The 27,662-nt window shown below is 39.0% G+C and overlaps 1 protein-coding gene across 3 annotated transcripts; it reads right to left on the reverse strand.

The window, feature by feature from the left end:
• Nucleotides 1–1,335: 1,335 nt before the first annotated feature.
• Nucleotides 1,336–27,335, reverse strand: HNRNPR (heterogeneous nuclear ribonucleoprotein R). Of its 3 annotated transcripts, none has more exons than XM_080380706.1 (11): nt 27,178–27,335; nt 20,632–20,797; nt 18,221–18,339; nt 17,676–17,783; nt 16,743–16,856; nt 9,906–10,082; nt 7,166–7,301; nt 5,904–6,109; nt 5,038–5,187; nt 2,830–2,951; nt 1,336–2,637 (listed from the first exon to the last, which is right to left on the reverse strand). In XM_080380706.1, exons 1-11 carry the CDS (start codon nt 27,250–27,252, stop codon nt 2,025–2,027), a joined length of 1,986 nt encoding a protein of 661 aa, XP_080236832.1. In that variant the 5' UTR covers nt 27,253–27,335; the 3' UTR covers nt 1,336–2,024. The 3 variants fall into 3 exon arrangements, with proteins under 3 accessions (XP_080236832.1, XP_080236831.1, XP_080236833.1); XM_080380705.1 differs by having other exon boundaries at nt 20,632–20,800; nt 27,178–27,324; XM_080380707.1 differs by lacking the exons at nt 18,221–18,339; nt 20,632–20,797 and having other exon boundaries at nt 27,178–27,327.
• Nucleotides 27,336–27,662: the final 327 nt, after the last annotated feature.

The following is a 27,662-nucleotide window of genomic DNA, read 5'->3' on the forward strand; positions in this document are numbered from 1 at the left end:
GACAGGATTTGGCCCCGTTAACTTCATGAACTTAAAAATAAAAAATAAAAAAGGAGGGGGGGGGGGGGGGAGGCTTTAACATACTAAATACTAATTCCGAAAAGCGCTTCAAATTATTTATAACAGAGTCTATTAATTTGCAAGGAAGAGCCTGACACAGGGCCAAACCCATTTTTGAGAACCAGATATACATCCTCACTTCAATTCAGGTCAAAACTCAAACCATGCAAGCACATACCAGACCCACAACAGTAAAGCGTGGGAAGGTTCATCTTTCTGTTTACATTTTGACAAAATACACTTGAGAGACACCAGACAGGAATAGAAGACAAAGGGAGGAGTATATGACCACTGAAGTTTAACTTCCTCAATAGTCTGTGTTTAGAATGCTGTAAATCAAGTATGAGCAATGTATTTGATTTGAGTATTTAGAGGTCCAGCAATAGTTTTCTTTAGAGAAAGTTTAAATCCGTTTGTTTCTCTCTTTTCTTGAGAAGCAAATGTTCTTCATTGGGGTACAGAATGGCTCAGATGCAACAGAAGGGTAATGTCATGACTTGCCAGTTAAAATTGACATCTGGGAATGTCCAAGACAAGGGTCAAAGCAACGCATAATACCCCAATAATGTAGCTAGTAATGCCCCCAAAAGATATTACGTATTTTTTTTCAAACAGCCTTTATTACAAGGCATGAGAATTCTAAGGCAAATTGTTCATCATGGCAGAACATCAAATTAAAATGTTGAGACAGAAATAAGCAGAATATGGAGAGTATGTTTGTGTTATCAGTAGCAAGAAGTCAGTTTACTGTGCCACGGCACCTAATTTATAATTCTCATTCCTAGCCAAGTATTATCTTAAATTAGACTAAGATGCTTGAGATCAAAACCATTTCTCTATGTGTACGCAGAGTAATATGTATGGCTGGATCCTAACAGAATATCCTCTAGAGGGACTCCACAGTACATAATAAAAAGGAACAAAATTAACACCATTGTAGGCTCTGCTTCCTTCTCCACATTACATTAGAAGATTATATTTAAATTAGATCTCTGTGAATGTTTGGGTACATTTCAACACTTTTTAAAAGAAAAAAAGTTTCAAAATTAGATGCTGGTAAGTTACTGAACTGCAATTAAACAAAGAATGCCCTTTGGGCTATCTGTAATTTCTCCTAGTTTTCAGTCTGATGTCCACAGTGCTACATGTTGGAAAGCACAAGAAATTTTGCATGAATTTGATCACTCACATAGGCAGTTATACTTTGAAAACAATGTTTTTCGCAAGAATTACCAATGAAATAATGTTTTAGGACACAATTGAATTTGAAATATGTAATGTTTTGAATAGATTTTTGAGTTTTATTGAAATCTTACATGAACAAGAAATTGGAAATACAATCACATCAAGGAACAAATTGCCACGGCTTTGACGTTTTAAGCCAAACAAATTTTGTAGGGCAGATTTTCAAAAAGGTGTGAAGTTATAACAATTTAAAAACACAGTTAACCTACTTCTAGGAATGCAAAACATACAATCATGTTATTTTCAATACAAGAAAACTTAATTTGTTTTAATTTCTTAAAACTACTAAGACAAAGCACTAGCTTTTACTTTTATGTACAGCATACTCCTATGTAGTCTATCTCAAATCCAAAAAAAAAAAAAAAACAAAAAAAAACCAAAAAAGAGGAAACTGTCCAAAACCAGAGGTTCTGCAAAATCATGATTGAACAGTGTGCCATTCCTGCTTTTAAACTGCTAAAATGAAGCCTAAAATGATAAAAGCATTGAAACCCCATATGGAGTTCAGGAATTCTGCAAGCCCAGTAATGTCCAAGTGCGTTTATGAAAAAAGAAAACTAAGAGACTCGAGTATATACACAATAGAGTGATTCTTCAGCCCAATACAAATGGCAGCCAATCGCTACTGAAGGATGAAACATTAAGCCAATTTTGTTTTGAAGGATGTAGAGCTATAGCCAATTCTATGTTTCCAATATTCTCAATCCCTCCTCACTTGTCTACTTCCACTGTTGCCCATAAGTATCCTGATAAAATTCCTGGTTGTCATTATTGTAACCATAGTTACCGGCATAGTCACCACCTTGCTGGAGCGGTTGTTGAGCGATGGGTTGGGAGCCCCAGTTCTGCTGGTTGTTGGTCTGACGGCGCTTGGAATCAGGTTGGTTGTACCCATCTGCCTTTCTCTTGCCTCCTACGTTGCCCCCACGGTTGCCCCTGGCTCCACGAGCACCGCGTCCTCTCTGCTGCTGTGCAGGACCCCCTCTCCCACCCCTGGCTCCTCTTGGTGGTCCCATGGGTGCCCCTCTCTGTGAATAGCCAGCTCTACCTCTTGGTGGTGGTGCTCCCCGCCCCCTAGGTGGTGGAGGGGCACCTCTCCCACCCCTTCCTCCTCCTCCTCTTCCTCTTATAGCATAGCCATCATCATAGCCGTAATAGGGATCTTCATAGCCACCACGGTAGTCATGATAGTCATAACCATAATAATCATCATAATAATCTTCATAGCCATAGTAATCTGGGGGATAGCCATATCCACCTCTCCCTCCACGGCCTCTGCCTCTAATAGGAGGTGGCATGCGAGGTGGAGGGTAGTAATAATAGTCTTCATACCTATTAAGAAAAAGAAACATGTAATTATTTATCTTCAAAAGTCTCCCAGAATAAAGTATAAATTTCCCCTTTTTTATTAACAGTACACAACATGGACAAAAGAGAAGTCATCCAGGTTCCTGTAAACCAGCTTGTGTTTTACAGCAGAACTTCATTCTGCAGTATTACAGTAGTACAAGAAGGAACACTCACGCAGTACTTCTGGAGGCCTGTCTGGCAGCCTGACGTTCTTTCCTTTTCTTATCCGGTGGCTTTGCTAACACTATTTCAATTTCTTCCCCTTCTATCTCTTTCCCATTCATTTCATTCATAGCCTGTACAAAAATTAGAAGGGAAACATCTATAAAAATTTGTTTCCATTCAAAAGTAAACTAGAACTTACTAAAAGAAACCAGATGGTTGTGCTGCGCCAGGGTGAACTACACCATGTGCTTCATTTCTGTGCTACTTAAACAGATTGTTACATATCATTCTTTCAAGTCCCACTTTATTCACCAGTTACAGTGAAGCAGCATTTTTAAAAAGTATTCTCTTTGTATCATAAAGTAAAAGAAAGATTAAAGCATATTAAGCATTATTTTTCATAATTCAGATGTAACCGTCCCTTTTTATGTTCCTATATGCCCTAGAAATCTTTCCAAAATACAATGACAAAAGTTCTCACTACTCACACAGACATGAACACTCACTGTACTTGTAAGCCAGGTAGCGCGCACACCCCCCCCCCCAAAGGAAGCCCAAATATAAAAATACTAATTAGTTAAATGTGCTACACAAGTGCCTCTGAGGACATTAAGTATTTCTGAGGACACATACTTAAGGGGCGGGGGGGAACTGCTGAAAACTCTGATCTCACCAAGTGAGGCAAGAATCCTCCAGAAAACTGCGACTTATGAAATGCACACACACAAGGAGAACTTTTAATCATACTTTGTGTATGTATATAGACTATACCCCCCAATTCTTTACCTGCAGTCAACCTGATTCACGTTTAACATTTCTGTGTTAGCATTTGCATTAACAGAGACTTCACATGTCTATACAGCTACATGCCTTAAGAACATTAGAGATCATGGCAGTTTCAAAGAACGTATGGAAATAAGTAGATACTGGAATCAATGAGCCAATTCCATGCATTCCACACATTAATACCATAATGCTTTCATTAAAAAACAAGCACACCCACACACAAAAACATCCCACAAAATTCATAAGCCAATTTAGCGGCCATAAATCAGTCACACAGAGCAGATGTGGTAGTATACCAGCTTGTTTCACAGAAGACTAGCATCACAGATTCTCTGCCATACTGCATTTGATTTATCTTTTCTCGTTTGCTGTAAGTTATCAGTTGCTCAAATATAACAGACCATTTAAAAGTAAGGTCTACTGGGAAGGGACTGGAGATTGCTTAAAGACATACCACAATAAAACATGTCAGGAGGTGTTGCTGACTTACCCTTTCTGTCAACAATCTCTTACCCTGTCTTGGACATGGTCTAAACCTATCCAAACTGACTTCATTAAGTATGAGTGACATTCATCCTAAAGCCAAACTCAAGAGTATTCGAAATCCTATTTTGGTGGACAGGAAAACTGTAGAGCAATTAAATGGTTATAATATTATTGATAAAGTTGAGTAAAAAGCCTTTGAACTGTCTAGGAAGCCACTTACAATATACTTGCTCAAGACTCCAGGTGCAACAGACTTCCTCCCCACTGCCTCCATAAACTATGGATTTAAAAACCAGATGGAGTAATTCCTATAGTATTCGATCTGCTGTGAAGTACAAACAGCAGAGATTAATGACCAACTGCTCTTAGACACAAAGGAAGACACCTTTGAAGCTTACACTAATCACCACCAATGTTTAACTAGTCCTATAGAAGAAACCATCTTGGGAGCATGTAGAGTTAAAAATAGGTAACGCATTGAAGGAGTTGCTAGTGTCATTCTTCTCCCCTTCACAAGGCATTTTTTTTTATTACCTTGCAATTTCTGTTCAATACTTTTGTCACTCCAAAACTAAACACAGCCTTTAAATAGGGGTCTTTTGAGAGACAACTGATACCTTCTGCCAGTGTTTCCTCAGAAATACTGTCTATGTTGATTTTTTTTTTTTTTCCTCTTCTCTAGACTCTCCTGCATTGGTCTATACCTTGCTTCCAGTCTACTTGTTAACTTGCTACAGTTTTGTCCTTTGCAAGTTTCACATCCTCCTAGCTACTGAAATCATAGGAACAAAATTATTAGTGTTAAAATTCTCACAATGGGAACCTTATTAAATGGGCTCTATAAATTGTCTTATCTAGATATTTACTGTCAAGTAATTTCTTAAAACCATTTGCACAAAATAAACAGCTCACACCAATTTAGCTAGAAAAGAATAACCAACGTACCTTCACTGCTGCACCTCTGTCCTCAAAATGAACAAAAGCATAATCCTTCAACTTCTTTACTCTTTCCAGCTTTCCAAATTCAGAAAAGGATTTCTCAAGAATTTCTTCTGTCACAGTAGTGGCCAAATTTCTTACAAATAAAACTTTCACCTGGTGAAAAACATAAGAATGAAAGCTGCCATCTTTAAAAGTCAAAACTCAAAGGAAACTAACATAAACCAGTAAGGTGTTATTCTCTTCCCTGCATTAAGAACTTTCGGGTAATCTTACAAATTCTGCACCCGTTTAAAACAAACCACAAACAGAAAACTCACCACAGCCTCATAGTTACCTGTATGAGGTTCCCACAACTTCTCTCCCTTTCACGACCAAAAGAATGCCCAAACTTTGATTTCCTACTTCTGGGATGCTACAAATCCCAGTGAAATTTTAGTAAGAGACCTCAAGAGCAGCAAAGAGTTATCCCAAAACACAGGGATAAAGGGCACATCATTCCCTACACTGAATTTCACCTTACTCTGGAAAACAGTTTTACAAACACCCACCTAGTATTCATTATCAGCAGAAGCACATAATGAACAGGCTGATGTGCCAATCCAGTTGGATAACCCTGTACATTACTAGTTTAAATGTGAACAGTAGGTTACAGCAGCATGTTCCTAATATCTTACAACAGCAGCTAATTTGCAGTGCTCAGGCCATTCCAGTCTGCACTGCTTACTACAAAAATGCCTCTTAACTACTTTTTGTTCTTCAAAACTAGCATTGCTCATGCAGAAAAAAAAAAAAAAATCTTTGTCACTTTTTCTTTTGCACAAAGAAATTCCTCCTAAAGTGCAAAGGCATCCAGTTAGGTTTCTACTTACCTTTGCCATGACTTCTGGATCAGGTTCCTCTACTGGATCAGCCCATTCCACTGTCACAACGTTGCCCCAGACTTTTACTTTCCCACTCATCAGGCGGCGGCGAGCTTGTGCTGCTGACTTGTGATCCTCATACTCCAAGAAGCAGAATCCTCGATTCTTCTTTTTATCATCAGGTTGATGATACAAGATTACATCCACCAAACCCTCTGAAAAATAAGTCTTCAGTATTAAGCTTCAAAAGGAGAGGAAAAAAGCCATCCAGAGTCTACTTCAAAATGCCTTCACTTGTTTTTTGTAATACACAGCCTTTGAATTTTAACACCTCGTGTTCCCTCTCCTTTTCAGAACAGCATAACAAGTAACAGATATCCACTCGATTCACCCAGAAACAGATCACCTAGGAGGTGGAATTCCCCAGAACAAACTTACCTCACAATTAGGCCCTGCAAAACATCAACCTGAACAGCTTGTACAGAGTAAGTTTTCTATATTTTGTTTTACCATTTTTACATTTTTGGAAAGCAGTCAGCATTAATAGGTGGCATCTCCCCTGCCTCCAAGTGAAGCTGGAAAGAATTTCTTCCCCATCTCTCCAAAGAGAGGAGAGAACTAAACGAATATTCACCTTCTGTTTTCACCACTTCCCTGAAGTACTTATAAATAGCAATCCTAAAAAAGAAGCAGTAGGTTAAAACTCTCCTACAGGAACAAGAGCAGGCAATCAAGACCTCAATCTCTTATTTTAAAGCAGAAACATCCTTCCAGCGATGAGTTGACTTCTTTTCTTCCTACTTGCTGCATATACTGGGGAACAACACTGAAGAACTGGGACAGAAATTAATCTGTTATTAACTATTTGTACAGTAACATTCCCTCTACTCTGAACATACCCTCCCCCCTCATTCCTCAAGAATACATTTGTTTTGAGGCTCCCAAAAAACTTCTCAGTTGTGAAAGCAGAATCTGGCGTAGATCCAGTTACAAATACAAAGCCTTCAACGGGAAGCTAGAACAGGTAACAGAATTAGGACTTTCACTTTTTTTCCGAGTTCATTTTGCTGTTTTCATCTCAAATCGTAAGCCTACAACATCATTCATTTAACCATCAGTAAAACACACACTAGACCACACCAGAAAAACTTGGAATCCAATTTGAAAATAGTTTAAACAATAGCTGAATGCATCTGTCAAATAACTAGACCTACAAAACAGACCAAATGGTATTTTGTGATCAGTGTGAAAAACTCATTAAGAAGTCTTACCTGTGACTTTACTGAACTCTTCCAATATGTTTTCCTTAGTCTTGTTCTTTGGAATTGACCCAACAAATAACCTGTTGTTTGCCACGGAGATACATACTCCAAGGTGCTTCCCGGGACGGATTTCATAGTTGTCACACTGAGAAAATGAAGAGCCATTCATTTGCTTTATCCACAATAATATGGATAAAAAGATCCCCAAAATCACAAAATCAGTGACTTTCTTCATGATCTACCGCTACTATACATAGCATATTGAATTCACACTGTGAGAGAATTACTAGAACTGCAGTATTTGGGTCAGCATTCACTCGGAAAAACACTGCCAAGCTTAGGTTTTCCATAGAAACTTCAGCAGTTCTGCTGAATAGAAAGCTACAAAGAAACTGATGTACAAGGAGCAATGCCTCAAATTGCATGGGGTAAATTCATTCCTCTGCTGTTTATTTCAGACCTAAAAGATCCTTCCAGACAACTGATGACTGTTTCCTGTGCTGGCACTAAATGTCAGTCTTTGCTGCTGTTATTAATAAGCAAATACAGAGCATTATAGATACTACAAGTTCTTCCACTTCACATGGATAGCTTTTAAACACTGAAGCATATTGGCTGTGAGGTACTCAAGTCTAGACTACTGTGTGACCTTGTTTTCCCCACCCTCACAGCAGGGATTTTTTGGACCTTGTACATGCTAGGATTCTATAGTTTTCACTGTCAAGTTTTAAAACTTCCCATTAAAAAACAAAACTACAGCCCACTGCTTCCTGCTTGTACCCACTGTAGGATTACCCTGAACACCAAGACTCCCAATAAGTTTTTAGAGAGACAAGAGTTCAACCTTTTTAAAAAATTATAAAACACTTCAAGATACACATCATCTTTGTTTTAGGTAGGATTTTCAAACACAACTTAAGAGGATGGATGTTTGATCATCAGCCATCTTCTGAAAATCCCGTCCAATTCTTTGTAAGCAAGTTTCCAGCCGTTTTTACCCTAGCGGAGATGCAGCCATACAGATGACAGAGTAATTCCTTCAGTAGCCTCCTTCTTACTCAATAACTAAAACAATGTTAAGGTATCACAGGCTATCAAACAAGATCATTCTAAGGAAGACAAAAACATTTCAGAATTTTGCTTCAGGTTGTGAAGCAGTGATTCATAACACAATAAAACTTAAGTGTTCCAGTACCATGAACTTAATCTGAATCTGCTTTTCAAATTATGTCTTATCTTACAAACCCATTTTACTTATAATCAATCCCATTCCCACAGGTACCTGCAAGCACAAGCCCAAGGCCCACCTGGTGCAGAGAAACCAAGACTTTAAACTTTCAAGTTTATTTTCTGGAAGAATCTCACTTTGCTATCAGCTATTAGCTCCAAAATTTAGCACGTCCATCCTGTTTTCTTCTCCCCCAGTAGTCTGTGGAAAATATTTCACCTAAATACAGGCCTGTCCATTAATGGTAGAGTGGAGGAGGTAGGGGGAAGGGACCCCAGATATACAATTTAAGGAATACATTCACACAAATTCACTTATTTGGTGCTATGTCCAGGGTATGGATGCCAGTCTTCCATCAGCGGCACATCACTTGCTAAATCATCTTTCCCTTTCATCTCCCTCTATCAGTAAAAATTTAAAGTAAGAACTATGAGCACCTTCAACTTGGGCATAAAAAGAAAAAAGTTTCAAAATAATTGTTCCCTCATAAGTGACAGTAACCTATATCCACCAACTTCAAACACTGAAGCCCAAAAGCAATCAATTGCAAAAACATATTTTGTGCATCTCCTTCAGGAAACATCCAAGTAGGTTCTAGAAAGGAAAAAAAGAGTCTAAGCAGGGACATGCAATCCCTAGTCCTGGAGAAGCCCAATAGAACAACTGCAACTATTTCTAAACACATGAAAATATTTGAGGGAGCAAACACTGGGACATTTAGACGCAATGACTCCTTCTGAAGTCCTTGCAATGCAATAGAATCACTTCTTAGATTTCGGGTGGGTTTTCCCCCCCAAACTTAACCAGATGTTTAGGTTCTCCATCCTTATTCATACAGGATAAACTGATTCCTGCTAAAACAAATGAGATAAAGCATTTTACCTGTTCCGATTCAAAGTACAAGCAGTATTTCACAGCCATATCCAAAAACTTGGGAGATACATACTGATCTGCCTAATTGTAGTTCCTCCTCAGGGGCAGGGCCAAATCAACCAGGGCCCCAACCAGACTGATGCCTGTCATTTTGAAACTCCAGGGATTGCTCTGTGTCCTTCGACAAGCCATCTAGATGCAGGCCATGTCAGGTTTCCATGTAGTAAGCTGACTGCATGACTGCCATTGGAAAGAACTAAAGGCCACTGTGAGCCATAACGAGCACCAAGTCAGAGACCCCCTCCCACAGCAGCAAAACAAAGCATCCCTAATTAGCTCTTTATAGGAAAAAGGGTGAACACAGTGGAGCTTGAAGAATTTATTTTCCAGTCGTTATCCAGTGAGCCCTTACTATAATCACCGAAGTACTCCAGCAGACTGAGTAGGCTATGGCACATTATGGTCCTAAAAGGAGAACATTATTTGTATACGCTAAATGAAATCAGAAGGCAATTTTTAAGAAAGTAAAATTTTGAGTCTGTCAATGGATGCTTTAATGAAACACTTCAAAGACTTAATTATCTAAGAGATTACCCAACATGCTTGCTGTTTATTTTATCTTGTCCAGTCTGAAAATAAGTTACTCACCAGTTTGACTGCTTCCTGTGCTGCATCTTTACTACAAAAGGTAATGAATGCATAACCTCTGTTCTGACCAGAAAGAGGATCCATCATGAGGCGCAGATCCCAAATTGGACCAGCTTTCTCAAAGAGTGGCACCAATTCATCTTCATACAAGTCTCGGGGAATCTTACCAACAAAAACCTAAAAAGGAAGAGGATAGATACTTAAACAAAGCTTTTTCAGAAATCCAAATTTAAATACTTGAAAGTTCCTGGGAAAGGAAGCAGTTTGCAGCATAAACCATCACAGCAGAAACACTGTAGCTAACATCACAACTTAATATGTCCTATTAAGTCTCCTAAACCTCCTACTGTTAGCGCTAGGTTTTATATATGGAAAACCTGATTTTGTTATTTATATTGAAGAGGTTGTAAATTTCCATTACTGAAGAGGTAAACGGTTCTCACCTAGTTGTAACTTTGGCAATTAAAGACCTTAGAGGCTATGTGGATGGGCATCTACATTAAAGCAGGCCAAACGCTTCCTTGCTCTTGCAGTATTTTCAAATCATTCTGTAAATTAATCATCATTAAAAAGCTACAGACAGAAAAACGATCTACAAAAAACCTTAAACTTCCCAGATGCACATTTCCTACTTTTTATATAAACTGTGATTTTATTTCTAGTCTGTATTTGCTTCAGCTTCCGCCAACTGAATGTCTTAATATTTGTCTGAGAAAATCTGGAGCCCTTGTGTTTTTGTTCCTTACACAGAGCAATTACAATAAACTTTCAGTTTTGTTAAGGAGTTTAATCTCTTCACCTGAGGTTTCCCTACAAAGCTCCTCCCCACCCCCCCCAAATTGTTTAGTCACTGCAGCTCTACTCTGAAATCTCAAAAATCCCTGAATTGCTAATACAATCAAAACATTCCAAACACCCATTAAGACAGAATTCTATTTATTTTAACTTCAAATATTTTTTGTAGTAAAAAAACCTAGAAGTCATCAACATTTTCCATCTAGGCAAGGCCTTGCCATAGTCATATCCGGTACGGAAGGCTTATCAGATAATTCCAAAACTAAAGACACTCAGAATGCCCATATAAGCATTGACATGAACAAACCAGTGAAGACACTGTGATGACTCCGATTTAAAAAAATGTGGAACACAAACTGTTTTCCTCCAAAGAAAAGCTAGAACCTTTAGATGTTTATGTTATACAGATACTCCTGAAATTCAGTTTCCAGATTATTTCTTTCACTTAGTTTAACTTCTCTCAGTTCAGTGTGAATGCCAATTGACCATGATTTATTTGCTATTGGGGGAAAACAACAAAAAACAAATATACCAAACAATGGATTTATCATACTGAATGAAAAATCTAATGGCAGAGTCAACAAGCTTTGCCTCCAATCTCCCTGAAAATCTTAGAAATCCCTACAGATGAGTAATCCCATTGTCATTACACCTGGAAAATTTAATCCTAAAACTATGCACGGTTTTTAAAGGCAAAAAACTGATACCATCAAGGAAATGCACAAGACACGAACTCAAACTTGCTACTAAGACAGTGAAACTGTCCACTGAACTCTCCACAAACTGTTTGAAATCAGTCAAATGTAAAAAGTCTGCATTACATTTTTTGTTTCAGATGCTACTGTTTCCAGTAGAAACTGAGGGTGACACATGGGAACAGAAGACTTGAGAAAAAGAAAAACCCTAATTCAAACACAGTCAGTCTACTTTTCCAGCTATTTGCCAACCATTTACCATCCTGAAAGCTCTATTTCCTCCTTTATTTCCAGGCTCTTCAGCTCACTCTCTACAAACTTTACACCAACAGTTCCACAAGACTGCTATGACACTTCAGGTCAGGTGTTATACTTTAAGAGCTAGTATGAGAAACGGAATTCAGAACTTAGTTTTAATGCGTTCATACCCAACCTATATTCTAGAGTAACTTCCATTTGTAATGGAAGGACTAGATAATTCTGTAGGAGTAATTCACATCTGAGTGCATTTGCTTGGAGACTGTAAATTTAATATGTTAATGAATACATTAAGAAGATCAATACCAGACATGACAAATACCAGGTAAACATCTTGCAAGGATCAGAAGAAACATCTGCAGTAACTTTTTTTAAGATATGTTGATAAACTTGAAGAGAGTTGTTGAAAATAGCACAGAACGTAAATACCAGATGTCTTGTTTCATTTTTTTTAGGTTCACAAGAGTACTTCATAAAAAATTCAGAAACTGGCATTATCAGTGAAACAATGTAAGAGAGCTTGTCTAAGTAGGATGCAACCACATCACTTCTGGGCCTTTGCTGGAATCACTGACCGTTAGACTGACTTTACTTTTGCTTAATAAAGGATCTGTACAAAGTACTCCGTTATACTTCTTCCTTATTACTGTTCCAGAAGATTAACTATGAAAAATTTTAAATAAAAAAAATTCCATTTCAGTTTCCTGAACAACTTTTCAGTTCTTACTGAGGGGTGCAATCCACTTCTGCAGTCTAGGTGATGAGTCCTTCAGTATTTCAACAACTGACCCTCTTCTGTTGCCATCACAAGCTGACGGAAGTGTACTGTGGCATTGCAAGTGGTTCTTCAAAACCTCCCTCCTTTTAATGGTGCTCTTAATGTGCTTTGCAGTCAATTTTTCCTAAATGCCAGATTTAAGTGCTAATTAATGTAGCCCACATGACTGCTTCATCTCATCCAAATCTACAATCTTCATTTAAAAAAAAATACAGAAGCAGAAAAAAATTTGGCACAGTATAAAAAAAAGCCTTTGCACCCCACAGTTCTTCCAGTACAAAAGCGACATACCATTTGTGTACTAAATCCAGCACAACCTTTGTCTAGTTCAATTCCTGCTGAGTTTATTACACCATTGCTCTTAAGTATGATTCTTCCCATTCAATTTATTACAGACAAAAGCAATTTAAATTGCTCCAAAATCTCCAGTAACATATTTTCCATATTGCAAGTTCACAAGCCTTCTCTGACTTTTTGTTACAAATTCTGACCATGCACTGAGAGCAGCAGATGCAATACCAACTTACCACTCAGAGCTAGAAGTTATTTTGCACTTTTGATAACGACAATCAAAGTTGATGTTTATCCAATAAATTTCAGCTCTGTAAAGGACATGTAGCAATTCCTCTATTCTATACAATCTGAACTGTTACACAGGTATCTAAGCTTATACACCATCTTCGCACATTATGGACAAATAATCTGTTTACAGAATTGTCAAGTTTTTATTCCACATTAATGAAAAACACTGAAATAGAAGTCTCTCAGAACTTCAGGAATAGAACTTTATCTGGAGACCTCTCAAACTGAAAGCTATTCAGCAATCAATACAGACTTAAGTCAACTACTTTCTTCATGCTGGCTGCACTGCGCTAGTTCTGAAGTGCTTTCCCCCGATCTCTGCTGTAGTGCGGTAAAGGGCTGATATTTTACAATTACCAATGAAGCCTCCTGTTCTTCAAATTATGTCTTAAATGGTATTATATTAACTTATATCAAAAGGTGAAGGATGGAAATAGAGTACCCCATCAGTCACCACCTCAATTTCTGGTGTAACATTAGTCTGGATAGGCCACATGCAAATTAAGATTGGGGTTTTTTACCCTCCTCTAAAATAAAAAAATATATATGTAAAAAATAATGATCCTTCAGTTCTCCTGAATTTAACAGCTAAAAGCTCCTCAATCAGCAGACTGAAGATCAGGAGTGAAAAAAATATGTATTTTAATCTGTTGGGCAGATGCAGCTCAACTTGATTAGATATTTCCCACAAATGCAGACACTACAGATACAGTGTCAGGCTTACCATCCAGCATTATCCAACTGGGACATCCTTTGTCATCCCTGACTGAATTATATTTCATTATAACTTTTCCTGTCTTTGTCTTGTCTGCACTTAATTTCAAAATTTACTGAAATTACTGTGTAGAAGTTACTATTGTTACTACTGTCTATGTATCGTCCAGCATTGCTGAAAAACAGGTGTATTTAAAACCACAATAAGAAAACTTCAAGTAGCTTTGTGTAAAAAACCAAACAAATTTAAGAATACAAAAAAAATATATTTTTTCAGCATTGCTCACATATACACTTCAGTAAAATGATAAATTACAGGTATGCTTGCTCTATGCTAATTAAGCAAAGCATGAGCTTTCAGTTCAAGGACCTATTCTGATTGTTCCTTGCCGCCCCCAAATTTATTTTTCTTCATGGAATATGCATATTCTTTTTAGAAATTATCCGTACTGTGATGTTTCTAAGCATCTTCTTGACAGTATACACAAAAACTTCAGCATTGCAAAAGATGCAAAACTAACTTATAAACCGAAAGACATTCAAGAAATTGACTATTTTCTTAAATCTAACCTGGTTGTTTACAGAAGAATCCCCAAAAGAACTCCTGTATCAAAGATTAGGCATAACAGGGTGATTGAGAGTATTCAGAATAAACAACAAGACAGCCTGGTGGGGTCTAAAACCTTGCAGAAGAGGTAAGTGAAGAAATACACAGCTCAAGTGCTTTTGTAACCAAACTGAAGTTTGCTTATAGCTTGCTAGCAAGATGCACAGGTTCAATCATGACCCTGAATTTCCAAATATGCTTGCTGACTAGATTTTGTCCTTTGGAAGGAAAAAAAAACAACCCATGCATTTATATATAAAAATTATTCAAAACTCTGACTAACTTGCAAAAATGCTTTATGTTGGAGCAGCAAGTCCTTAAGTAAAACTAATACTCAAGTTTAATATCAAGTCCTATCGCAATTATTTTCTCCTCCAAGCTTCCACAGAGCTGTAACTACTTTGTTTTTATTGCAGAATCACATTCCAAAAAGGTTCAGCTTAAAGCCCACCCACTTGAAAAAATACATTGGACAACTTCATCCACATAATCCTTTCAACGATGTGTTCACTGTGACAATTTGTGAATATTTAACAAGCTGAACATCCCCAAGATTATCTATCAATACTTTAGTTTTACTGCACAATTTTCAAGTACATATTGAAAGAGTTACAGCTACAGTTAACATGTAATGAATTCCACTTTGTTTTAAAAAAACAAATTAGTTAACACGCAAATATTTACAGCAGAAAGACCTGGTATTTTGGGGGGAGAAAGTCTACCTAGTATGTACCTTCTTGAAATCAGTGACAGTACTTGGGTATCCTTCAAAAACAGAAGTTTGCCTATATTGACATCAGTTACAGCTCTGGCATCAACGCATCTGAGCTCTTACAAGCTATGAGAGCTTCAGTATTAGATTCACTGCCACAATCCAAAGGGATACATCCTGTGTTTTTTCATATTTTTTACCCACAATCTTAATAAAGGAAGCATTTACACTGCTACATAACCAGAACTGTTGAGTACAAGAGAGAAGTGGTTCTCAAAAGCTTAAAAAGAAAAGAACCAAACTAAACAAAACCAACCACAACAAAAAAACCACCCACCTCATTTGGGGGTGGGGGGTGGTGCCACACAGTAATCTCCAGTCACTTGCATTCAAACATGTTCTGCCCCTAGTCTACCAAATCATAAGATCACGTTTAAAATTGTTGATCACTGTGGCTCAGCTCAACAATGAGGGCTAAAGACTGGATTTGATAAAGCCTACACCAGTTTTAGCAAGGTGTTCAACATCTCAGCCAGTCAAACCAAGCAGCATGTTTAAAACAGTAATCAATCTTTAAATCCTACAAAATACCAGCAGTAAATTAATTTGGTAGAGGTATGGTTTCTATAACTAGTCAGCTGGGTTCTACTACAGCCTCTAATGCTGATTCACAGCAGAAGCATTTATATTCTTACCTTAAGGGAGTTTCCACAAGTTACCTGTTCTAGCAAGCTTCAGGAAACTCGAGTATAAAAACATACTCTTAGTAGTATTAAAATACAGGCAATTTTACATCTTTCCTATGACTTTCTAAAGGCACTAACCATCACCAATAGGACAAAATACCCAAGATCAGTCAAGTAGTTTTCAGTCACAAATAGAACAGTTCAATTGGAAGGGACCTATAATGACCACCTAGTCCAAGTGCCTAACCATTTCAGGGCTGACCAAAAGTTAAAGCTTCTTAAGGTTATTGTCGAAATGCTTCTTAAACAGTGACAGGCTGGGGGCACCGACCACCTCTCCAGGAAGCCTGTTCCACTGTCTGACCACCTTCTTGGTAAAGAAGTGTTTCCTAACATCACCAAGGCATGGTGCAATTAAATAACACTTTACACCAGTGTGATTATGTGATGGTAACACCACTGAGTTGGTAAACAACTTGTAAGCCACCTTTCTGAATGCAGAAATGCAAAAAAATTACGAAAGAAAGCAAGCTACATGCACTCTTTCAGTGTGGCAGGTTCACTATCAGTGCATGCAAGCATCAAGGATGTCTTCATATAAATTCAAACAAAAGCAAAGAAACAATTCCTTAATTATTACTCATCTCAGTTGTCCCCTTCAAAACGTTGTATGTAATTATCTTTACATAATACCCAAGTCTTTTTCACTTTCAGGACTTTTTAAGTGGTGGACCATTAGCTTTAGGGTGGAACATGAATTCTGACAATTCAATGATTTAATTTACATTTTAAGAAATTTTACATAGCCTTTCCACTACACTCCATGCTTTCCCCCCAGCCTACTACTCTGACTTTTGCAGGCTACTGAGTAAGAAAGACTAAGACACACATAGAAGAATGCTTTCCTCTACAACAGTCTAAGTTTTCACTTGTAATATAGTCAGTTTTCAAGTATTTCTTATTTTGTATGTTTATGGAAACTGATAACAGATTAGTCTGTATATACTAACCTCTGTTCCAATACCAGGCTGAACACCAGAATATACAGTATCTGGAGGAGGGCCCCCATATTTCCTCTGTCCTGTAGTTACATCCAAAGTGTAACCAGTCCTCTCTAGCAAAGCCTGAAAAAAAATTGTCACATTAGCTACAGGGGAGGGGAGACAGTGGGTTAAAATATAAAGAGTAAAAAAGTGACCTGAGAAGCACTTCCTTATCTGCTTCTTGCCACATGCGATAACAAGGCATATATGGACAGACAGAACCTACCAAAAAACCCTGCTGTTCTGGGGGTTTAAAAAGCCACCACCATAACAGCAACATTAGTTTTATACTACAAGGTCACTGGAAAGAACTTGTTTTTTCCTTTTCCCTTATATTCCTTTTTATATGTAGTAACCCAAAAACTTAAGGGCATCATCCACTCTGCACTTCAGTTTTTGTTAAATGTAATGATTTATTTTACATTTTAAGACATTTTATATAGCCTTTCCTAGTACATTCCACCTGCTTCCCCCCTCCCCCCCAACCTATTAATTATGGTACAACAGAAGAGTTTCTTAATATACCAATACCTTGTTGAAACATTCGGTCTCAAGAGTAATTTTGTAAGCATATAAAAGCTTTAAAAGACCAACCAAGACAATTCTTAAATAGATACCAATGTTTTCACAGACCTTACACAACATCATGTTCATGCATTTTGGCAATTGTGTCATCAGGAACAATTTATCTTCAAAAGTCTCCCAGAATAAAGTATAAATTTCAAACAAGCACTCTCTCTTTTGAATCTCTACCGTGCACAGATTTCTTTAAAGCGAAGTGTGAGCACACTTATCGAGGTAGCATTGATGCTTTTTAAGTACATTCAATAATACTTCCATCTGCATATGGGTAATACACCAGGTAGTAGTACAGAACAAAGAGCATTTTCTAAATGTTACCTTAATCTTGGCTTCATCTGGTCCCTTCGTTGATTCCTGTACTTTGCTGCCTTGTTTCTCCCTTTGCCTGTAGGTCTTCATAACTCCACATAAAAATGCACTTTTGTTCTGTAGATACAATTTACAAAATAATTCAATTGTCTGTACAACAAGCTCTAGGAATCCACCGAACCATACACTCCATTACCATGAGGTCACTATATCAAGCCAATACAATCAACAAAGTGTCAAAAGAATCCTTTAGAAAAATATAACAATTAATTGAACAACTTGAACAACCTTGTCAGACTGAAAAAATCGTCAGATTCCAGACAGTATTTTTTACCTTGTTTTCTCAACTGCACACTCATTTTTATTATCTGGAAGCTTTTGCTTTGCACTCAAGTACCTACACATTTAAGGCAGTTTTTAACAGGTTTGTGATTTGGGTTTGAAATACAAGAATACAGCAACATCATTGAATTTCTAAGTCACAACTCTCCTGCCAATAGTGCCAGAACACTATTCATACTTATGTGCTCACACTCCTGGAGCTCTCACCTTACCTGTACATGCGACAGGTCACTTTCTTTAAACTGCTGTAATACAGAGAGGGCTCCTTCTTCATTAAATTCCCTAAGAGCATCAATTGCTCTTTCATCAAGATCGACATAAGCTACCAACCCTAAAAGTTAAAGATAAAGAAGTTACAGATTTCTATTGAATTTCATACAAACTAAGAACTATGCAGTTTGCTTTTAAAGTAAAAAAAAATTACGTTCCATAGCAACAGAATTATACATTTAATATAATTACATATTCCTACACAAGTATATGAAAGAACATGAGTACAACAATGAAAAAAGTGAAATTAAAATGCATATACCTAAGCACTAGCTGACGTGCAAGATTATACCCCATGTGTAACAGTTTTCTAACATTCAGGAATGCAATCTGCTGCATAAAAGCAGCGTTACACACCAGGGTTTGAAACAATGAACTCTGGCTCACTTCTAATAATTTGGATTTTGTTTGTTTGCCTTTCATTTTGTTTGTCTTTCCTTCTTTGGAATGGAGCTGGTCTAGAATAAGCTGACATATGAAAATTACAGGTATCCTAATGTAGGTGAAAAAGGAGCTATCTAACTGACAATCAAATGCTTATGAAGCTCTACCCCACAAAATATTAGGAAGTAGAATGATTTATTCACTCTTTCCTCCAACTTGAAAAAGCAAAAATTAGTGGACTTCCTGTACGTCTAAAATAATGTATATTTTTTTTACTCATTTTGTTGCTCTATGCAGTTCCAAGAGCCAGAATTCAAGAAGGTATTATTTCGAGCCCTGCTATGTACCCGAAAAGGCTAATATTAATTTTACAGGTACAGAATCCCCCAAGAAACATTGGACCAGTTCTGAAGCACTTTTTCTTTTTAAGGATCTTTACAGGTTATTTCTTTCCTTTTGTGATGCACTTGCATAAGCTGTGGAGTGTGAGAAGTATAGATTTGCACTTTTTAAAACTACAAGACAAAATTTAGGACAGATACCAAGAACTCCACACACTTTGCAACAGCCTGATTTCCAAAATACACAGATTATTTAATTGCTACTTGATTTTAAAAATGCACAGTAGTGCCAAGCCCAAGGACTACATTTCAGAAGTGATCCTGCATATTGGAAGGCACCTGTAGCTTTCATATAAGACCTCAGCAGATTAAAAATCCCTAAATTCCACCCCAAATTTAGCTTGGGTGTCAAAAGTAGTCTGCTTCACTGACAAACCCCTGCACAATGCAAACATCTTCAGTGGCATTAAGGAAGTGTGAATAAATGTTTTCAGGTTACTCATGCATTGGAATTATACTAGATAGTCAGGTTCTGGGCTGAAAAGCTTTTAAATCCCTTCAGAACTCCTCACAACACAACCTAACTGCAACACGTGTTAAAGCCCCACAAGTTCCTCTGTCCAGGCATTTACACCTTCTCTCAAACCATCAAGTGCACGTGATAGTGACCCACAGTTAGAAAGTGCGTATCTGAAGCCAATAAAAGCTGGTAAAGCTTGATGAAAGCTCACTGTGAATGACTTCCAAAAGACATCACCCACATGAGCCAGAGTATCATACTGAAGATTGATAAGGTATTGTTTTTGAACTGCCTTCACTTGATAAGTGGAATTTTGACTTTTCAACAAAACTGTCATCTTGCCACCAAGGCATTCAAGATAAGCACATAAAGCAGTTCTACTGCTTCTTGTAAATCTGTTCACAGAACACAATCTAAAGAGGAAAAGGAAGCCTCTGGCTATAGGACAAAATAATAAGGGGGTTACAAAAACAAAATACCTTTGTATATAAAGAAACCTCTCTAGAAGTTGCAGAGACCACTTGCTACCAGCAAGGTATTACTCTATTTGCTAGATAGCTCAGTCCTCAACTTTGTTGAAAAGCAGTTAGTGTCAAACTGAACATTTCAGTGTAATAACCAACATGGATTAAACTGTCCACTCAGAACTAGAGAGAACAAAAAATCCACAGGCAGACTCAATTCAAATGTAGTCCCAGGCAAGACAAGCTAGTTGCTTCTCTCACTATGTCACCTATCCAGCCTTTGAGTGTTTAAGAACTACTGTGAGGAGTTGACAGTAGAAAAGTAAAAGCAAAATGATGATTCGGGTTGAAGAAAAAAAAATGCACAGTTTAGTATCCTCAAACATACATCTTTATTTGACAGCATCTAAGAAACTAGTGCTCTGTGCCCTAAAGCAACTAAGATATCACATACAACACTAAGGATGTGTCAAGTAATTAGTCAATGTCAAACCCAATTTGCCTTTAGGGAAGTCAAAGTAGCAAAACATTCAGAGCTACACAGATCAAAAACAATTAATTTTTTAAACCTTAATCTATAAAAATTTGAAAATGGTATGCCCTCACTTTCATAACCAGTCAGAAACAAGAAATGCATATTATACCTGTCTGAAATATTTCATCAAGTCTCTCTGCCACCTTCTGTGGGAGGCCTGCCTCTATCAGTGTCTTGTAGTGTTCTGTGTGAGTTACACTGGAAGTATCCATTGGTTCTTCCTCTTCTTTTAACTGTACCGCATTACCATTCACCTGATTAGCCATTTTATTATGCTGCTGGAAAAAATTCAGGAGCTATATTACAATAAGCCAGAAATAACTAGTTTGTAGGACAATGCATGATTTATCTAAACTAATTTGTATACATGCTGCAAATGACCTGTATCAAAAGTTTTATTTAATACTTTTTGGATGCAGCTGATCTAAGTTTCAAAAGAAAGTACAACCCTTAATATTGTGGAAAATGTACATGGAAGAATTTACATATTTTTTTAAAAAATGTACTTCATGTACATAACGATGTCTAAACTTTATCTGCTGATTGTCAGTAAGTTAACTGGTTACCATAGCAGCTAGAATGTACGGGGATACGATAATAACATCCTTCAACGAAGAATCAGAAGACCTAGTGCTATTTTCATTTCCCATTCCTCTACTTTTAAAACAATCGCTTAAAATGTAATGAACACATAACCCTGCAGGGTAGCTTAATGTACAAAAATGTCAATACTTGTTCACTAATTTTCACTTTCTTGGCTTGTTGCCATGTCTTCCTTCAAACCCACCATGCTGCATAAGACTAGCCAAACACCTTCTCACAACCATGTCAGAACTCAGTAAGGACAGAAAAATTGCACACTCTTATGTACATTATAATTTGAAGCTGCAACTGAACTGTTTGCATGCTTACAGTTTTACTCCAATAAGAGCTCTACAAATCACAGCCACTTTTTTAATAATATATAACTTAATGGTTTAAAAGGAAGCCATGACTGCAGCATCTTCAGTTCTTAGATTAATAAAACGACTTGCTTTCAGAATTAACAAACTGATTCCAAATATGTGCACTAAAAAATGCACAACTATAGTCCCAAACAATTCCAATGGGCTTTGCCCAATTCATTAAAAACAGTTTCAATTTCTCAATTAGCCAGCCAGCTGATATTTAGTACTCTCAAATAAAAAGGCTGACAAGAGATGATTCAACTACCCAGCAGAGAACATTGGGATGATCAGCTGTTAAGTTCAGAAATGAAATGAGCCTCAGGCTTTAAAAGATGGGGAAGAAGTCTATGATCGGCAGTGAAATGAGAACCAGATAAGACATATGCGGCATGGTCAGAGCAATGCAATTAAGTACTAGAATACAGGTATGAAGATGATTCAAGAACAGGTGTTGCATGTTGTTTTTTTAAGCACTAAAACCTCAAGCTATTTAGTATGCTGCAAAGTGAGTCTCCAAACACAACCGCACCTCTAACAGTCACTTGTATACCCATCCCTTCTAGACTACAGCTCATGAACTTTTTGGAAGATATCCTATGAAGATTTGCAAGCTCAAGCAAAGAAAAAAAAATCATTTTCCTTCAGACAGAAAAATAAAGATTTTACTAAAGCTGTCTTGACTTAAAGGGCAATTTTACAGAGCTGTAACGCAGCCTTACATTGTTTCTGTCAGATGCCACCTCTTTATGCAATTAGCAAGGAGAAGAAAGGAAGTTTTCCTTATCTATGTAGCACACACACACATATATATACACACACCCGCATTCTGTTACTTGACAAAGAGAAATTGCTTTCCAACTGATTCAGTTTACTTAAAAGCAACTGTGACTGTACCCTAATTACAGAAGAAAAAAAATGCTACCTTAAGACTCCAATAACGCTTACCTATTATTACAGGTATTAACTGAACTCTCAAAACACTGACTGATTTTGAAGCTTCTGTAGGTTACGAACATAATAGAAAACAGAAGTTAGCTAGACATCTGCTTGCTAGATAGCCTCTGCAAGATCTCTACTCCAAAACACTGCAGGACAGAGGGGATTTAGTTAAACTAAAAATGCTTTGGGTACCGCATCATTCTCAATCCCTCTTCTCAAAAACGCATAGGACAATATACACAAAAAAAATAATAGGGAGGGGGTAGGGGGTATTTTTGTGTTTACCTTTTTACTGCCTTGTTAAACCAGTTACCTGTTCATATATTGTCTTCTCTGTACACAAAAACCTCCGCCAAGAACTGCAAGGCTAAGCCAATACATAAATACACAGAAGTTACTTGAAACAATTACAAGTACCTTCTAAACCTCAACGGCTTATGGTGATGCCCTCAGACATTTAGGTTTTTTATAAACCCAGACTAGTTTTCAAGTGTCACGTACCCAAAAGTTTACTACTCTTCTCAGTGTTGCCTGTTACCTGAGCAAAATGTTAACAGCTATTCTGCGTCCAGGCAGAAACACCTCACATGCAGTTCAACAACTCAAACTTCTGACAGACAAGATTTTCAGCCTAATGTCTTGAAAAGGCATCTACCTTCAACACAAACATAAACCAGTGTGTGGAGCAGTATCTAAACTCTATGTATCAGATTACTACCCAGCACCACAACTGATCAAATGCTTTTTTAAATAGGCTTTTAGACAATGTAAATTAAACCTCAGCATTTTAATTCACTAGCTGTATGGCTTATTTTTGCTTAAGAATGGGTATCCTCAGAAAGAACTTCAGTCAAATGCAGTACATGCCCCCCACACAGAAAAGTTCAGTTTGGGTGTTCAAAATCTAGCCATTTCCTGTCACGCAAATTTAATTAAAAATACTTTCTTAAAATAAATTTACTCTGGAAAATTCTGAAGTGACATAGCTGTCAAAATATTCAGGTCCCGACAGCATCCAGAAGAAATATATTTATTTTCACAGTTATAGCAATAAGCTGAGTTTTCTTCCTGAATGATCACCAACAAGCAAAATCACATCTCTTACAATACCGAATCTGCACTCCAAGTTCAGCAGAGATACACTGGAGAAAGTCATAGCTGAAAAAGATCATTTAGCTCTCCCTCTAAATAACATCAGCTAGATGCAGCTATCAAGAAAAATATTTTTTTAGCTGAATCTATCAGTAAGGAAAACACACAACTGTTTCATTAACATTTTTGCTCTCCTCTAAAAAAATATTAAAAGCATATTAAAGAAAAAGAGGAGTGATACCTATGTTTTATGTACAGTACGTCCTTGTGACTCAGCCTATGAGGCCGAGCCACACAGAAGAGCACCCACACACACTCAGAAGTTTTTCATTTGCATTAACTAACAAAAATATCTAGAAAAGAAGGCAACTGGTTGAATCAACAAGATTTTAAGTGTGCATTATAAGTAAAGGATTATGTATATTAGTATATGTAGTGTAAGTATTTGTTTTTAAAACATGCAGAAATGCATGAACTTACATGAGTGTACACAAAAATGTGCTTAACATGAGCAGCAGTAATAAATGCACACTGGGGGCAAGGAGAATTTCCACTGGTGACTGGGAGGTTACCTAGCTTCACCACCTCGGAACTTGGTGTATGGGGAAGGGGAGGACTGTCTTGTTTCAAACTTTACACTGCTGTTGTCAACAATGTCTTTCTGAAGACCATGAATGCTTTACCATATAGAACATGTTTCTAGTCTGCCACTACCTTTACTCTTCTGGGGTGCAGGAATTCTAGGTGAATTTGCAAAGCACCCAGTCCCTTTTTTAAACCCTAATCATATGACAAGTAGGTTAAAAACTACAGGTGCTTTTAAATCACTCAGAAACAACCTCCTTTTTCTTGTTTAGCAACTTAAACAGTAGTCTTCCTAGAAAACAAACAAAAAAAATGAACACACACCTCAGCCTGCTAAGTGAATGGCATCTTGAAAACTGAAACTTGACCTCAGCCTCAATCCAACAATCCCTGGTTAAACAGCCATGATGTTACTACTCCCTGTATTTTATACCATGCCTCTAACAGAGGTTGCCACCCACAGACTACCTAAGTATAACTCCATCCAATTAATTATAAATTCACAGTCTAGTTAACTCAAAACACGCTTAGTAACAGCTTAAATGAGCAGGAATGCCATTTCTGGCAAAGGGACAATATCTCAAACTACCATAACCAAGTCCACAGTGATTATACATCAATATTGTCTTCAGCCTCCTGCTACATAGCTTTTGATTTCAGGGAGGAACTAAACTTATTTTGCTCAGGTGCACAGGAAACATAACTAATTCATACATAAAAACTTTGCACCAAAGCCATTCAACTTTATGTCACCATTTTTCCTACCCAATTTTATCTGTGTCAAGGACTTAAGTTATACCACATTAAAAGCAGCACTGAGTGGAAGTTAATTTTGAGTCTGTTTTTATTTCTTTTTTTTTTAATGAGCCACAAGAAAACAAGTGTAATCCCTATAGTTATGTCTTACACTTCAAAAAGGTTCTTGTCAAAACAGAAAGTAAAAAACACTCCTGAGTGAGGGGACTATAAGAAGTCACATTGAAAGACTGAATTGGGGGTTTATTTAAAGCCTCATTTGTTCACATACATTACTGGCACATCCCTTTATTATTATTATTTTTTACAGTAAGCATTATAGCCATTTCTTTTGTACCATAGCTTACTCAACCACAGAAAGTACATTTTAATAGCTTAACTTGATATATTAAAAGTGTTTATTAGCATGAGTTACAAGAAGACTTGTTTCAAAGTTATCACATGGTGAAGGCCTTTACACATTAGCCAGGTTTCCATACCAGCGTTTCAGTGGCAGACTATCTTTACAACAAAGTGTAGCTAGGACTCTCACCCCTTCAAGCACAGAGTTCTCAGCCTTTCCCATTCCACAACCCCACAAAATGAAAAAAAATATGAGAACCTCCATCATAATGCTATGCAAGACACTAGCACAGAACTAGCCCATACAGAAACTATGCTTCAGTATCGACACAAGTATCAGTGGTAGGTGGCTTTACCACAACAGGTTAGCAAGATGCACATCAGTGCCATGAAAATCCAACACTGAGCATCAGCAGCTACTACATTTTGCTAACCAGAACTATGAAGCCTGTGCACACTCATTTCTAACTTTAGTTGGCCATTCATAGCTCATCTGGTTGTTTGGGTTGTACAGAACAACATTTCACGGCACTCCAGTTCAAAGCAAAACTTTAACAAAAATTACTTCTTTCTGATGAATTTATCCTCAAAGATTTTCTCAGATCTTTGCCTAGGAAAGCAGAGGGTATTGATTTTTTTTGACAAAACTATTAAGTGTTAGCAGGAAGCTCAACTATTACTGCAACAGTGTTCACACCTAGACACAAAAACTGAGAGGTAAGGATATTAAGTACTCATGGGAAATACAGTTTCTAGGATACAAAATTACCAAGCAGGCTCTGCTAGTTTGCAAAACCCACAGTTTGCACAGGTAAAAAAAAAAGTAAGAATAATTACATTGAGAGATGCAGAATTCTAGTTAGATTACCTTTATTTTTAGAAGACATGCAAAAAGTCAGCGTTAAAGTGTAATATCAAGAAAAAAAAAAAGGAAAAACCCAACTTCATGAGCATTAACATCTTTTGCAGCACAAACTGCTGACAGGATCCTTTAGCATAGCATATGGAGGAAAGGGAATCTAAGCAACCTTTTCAAAAGGAGTAGTCCAGCATAGCTTAAGGACGTAACTAGCTGCATTCAAAAACTGGCAGGTAACAAGACCGCTAAGACCCAGTAACTAGAGCCTTATTTTTAAAATAACAATAACGTACTTAAGCAACTTTCAAAGATTTGGTCAAGTCCTTCGGTAAAAAATAATTTAAGAAAAACGACGTTTTAGCAGCAGAATTCTGGAGAATTGGTCCTTCGGAGCTTTTGACAAGTGTTACTGTCTCAACTACAGCACCAAGCGCGAACCCGAGAGCTGCGAGTAGGTGCAGCGCAGCTCTCCCTCCCCGCACACGCTACGTAAGGGCTTTGGGAGCGCTGCAACAGCGATGCGTTCCCTGCCGAGAGCTCCCCTCCGTCCCCGCAGGCCCACCGCAGCGCGGCCCGGGCGGCCGCTGCCAAGCAGGGCGCCTCACCCACCCCGGCGCCACGGCTCCGCGGCGCCGGGAGGGGACCGAGAATGGATCCGACCCTGAGCGCCGGGCCGCCCCCCCGCGCAGCGGCCCCGCGGGAGGAGCGCCACCCGGCTCCCCGCCACATGCACCCAATGCGCCTGGCTGGGCGGAGCGGGGGCAGCCTCGGCCCGGGCCACGCCGCCCGCCCTATGCGGCCCCGCGCCGGGCCGCCCCCCCGCGCCAGGCCGCAGGGCCCGCGCCAGGCCGCAGGGCCCGCCCCCGGCCGCTCCCCGGCGCCAGCTCCCGCGCGCCGCGGCCCCCCCGCCCCGCCGCGGCCTAGCAGAGCAGGCACGCCGCCGCCGGCGCCCAGCGACGCCCCCGCCCCGCCGCCCCGCACGGCGCGAGCGCCCCAGCCCGCCTGCGCCAGCGCAAGGCCTACCCGGAGCCCGCGGCCGCCCGCCCCGCCACGGGGGCTTACGCGGGAGCCCTCGTTCCCGGCCGCGGGGCCCCCCCCGCGCGAGGCGGCCCCCCTGCGCCGCCCAGGGACTCACCGGAGCGGGGCCTGCGCGGCGCAGCTCGGGCCCAAGCAGCGACGGCAAATGGCGCGCGCTCCTCCTTCTCCTCATGGACGGCGGCGCGACCCCGGCAACACGCGGGGTTTCCCGGAACTGTTTCCAGGGACCGCTACCTCACCCACTCAGGAACTCACGCTCTGGACGAGCGGCCAGCCGCGCCTATGAGGCGTGGGAGGCGGAACGCACCGTTCCTCCTGGCGACCAATGAGAAGGAGGCACCTCAACCAATCGCGCAGCGCCTTCAACCCGGCGCGCCGGTAGGGCCGGCGCTGGGAGGATTTAAAGGGGCAGCGCCGCCTGCGGCCTCCGAACAAAGAGAGCGCGCAGGGCCGCTCCCGCACCGCCCCTCACGTGTGGCGCCAGCGCGGGCGCCGCCCTTGTGGCCGGGCGGAGCCGGTGCGGAGCTCCCGGTCGCGGGCAGCGAGGCCTGGGCGCGCTCCGACAGGGTTAGCCTGGGCTCG

Source organism: Falco punctatus (genome assembly GCF_963210335.1).
Source record: "Falco punctatus genome assembly, chromosome: 3".
NCBI lineage: Eukaryota > Metazoa > Chordata > Aves > Falconiformes > Falconidae > Falco > Falco punctatus.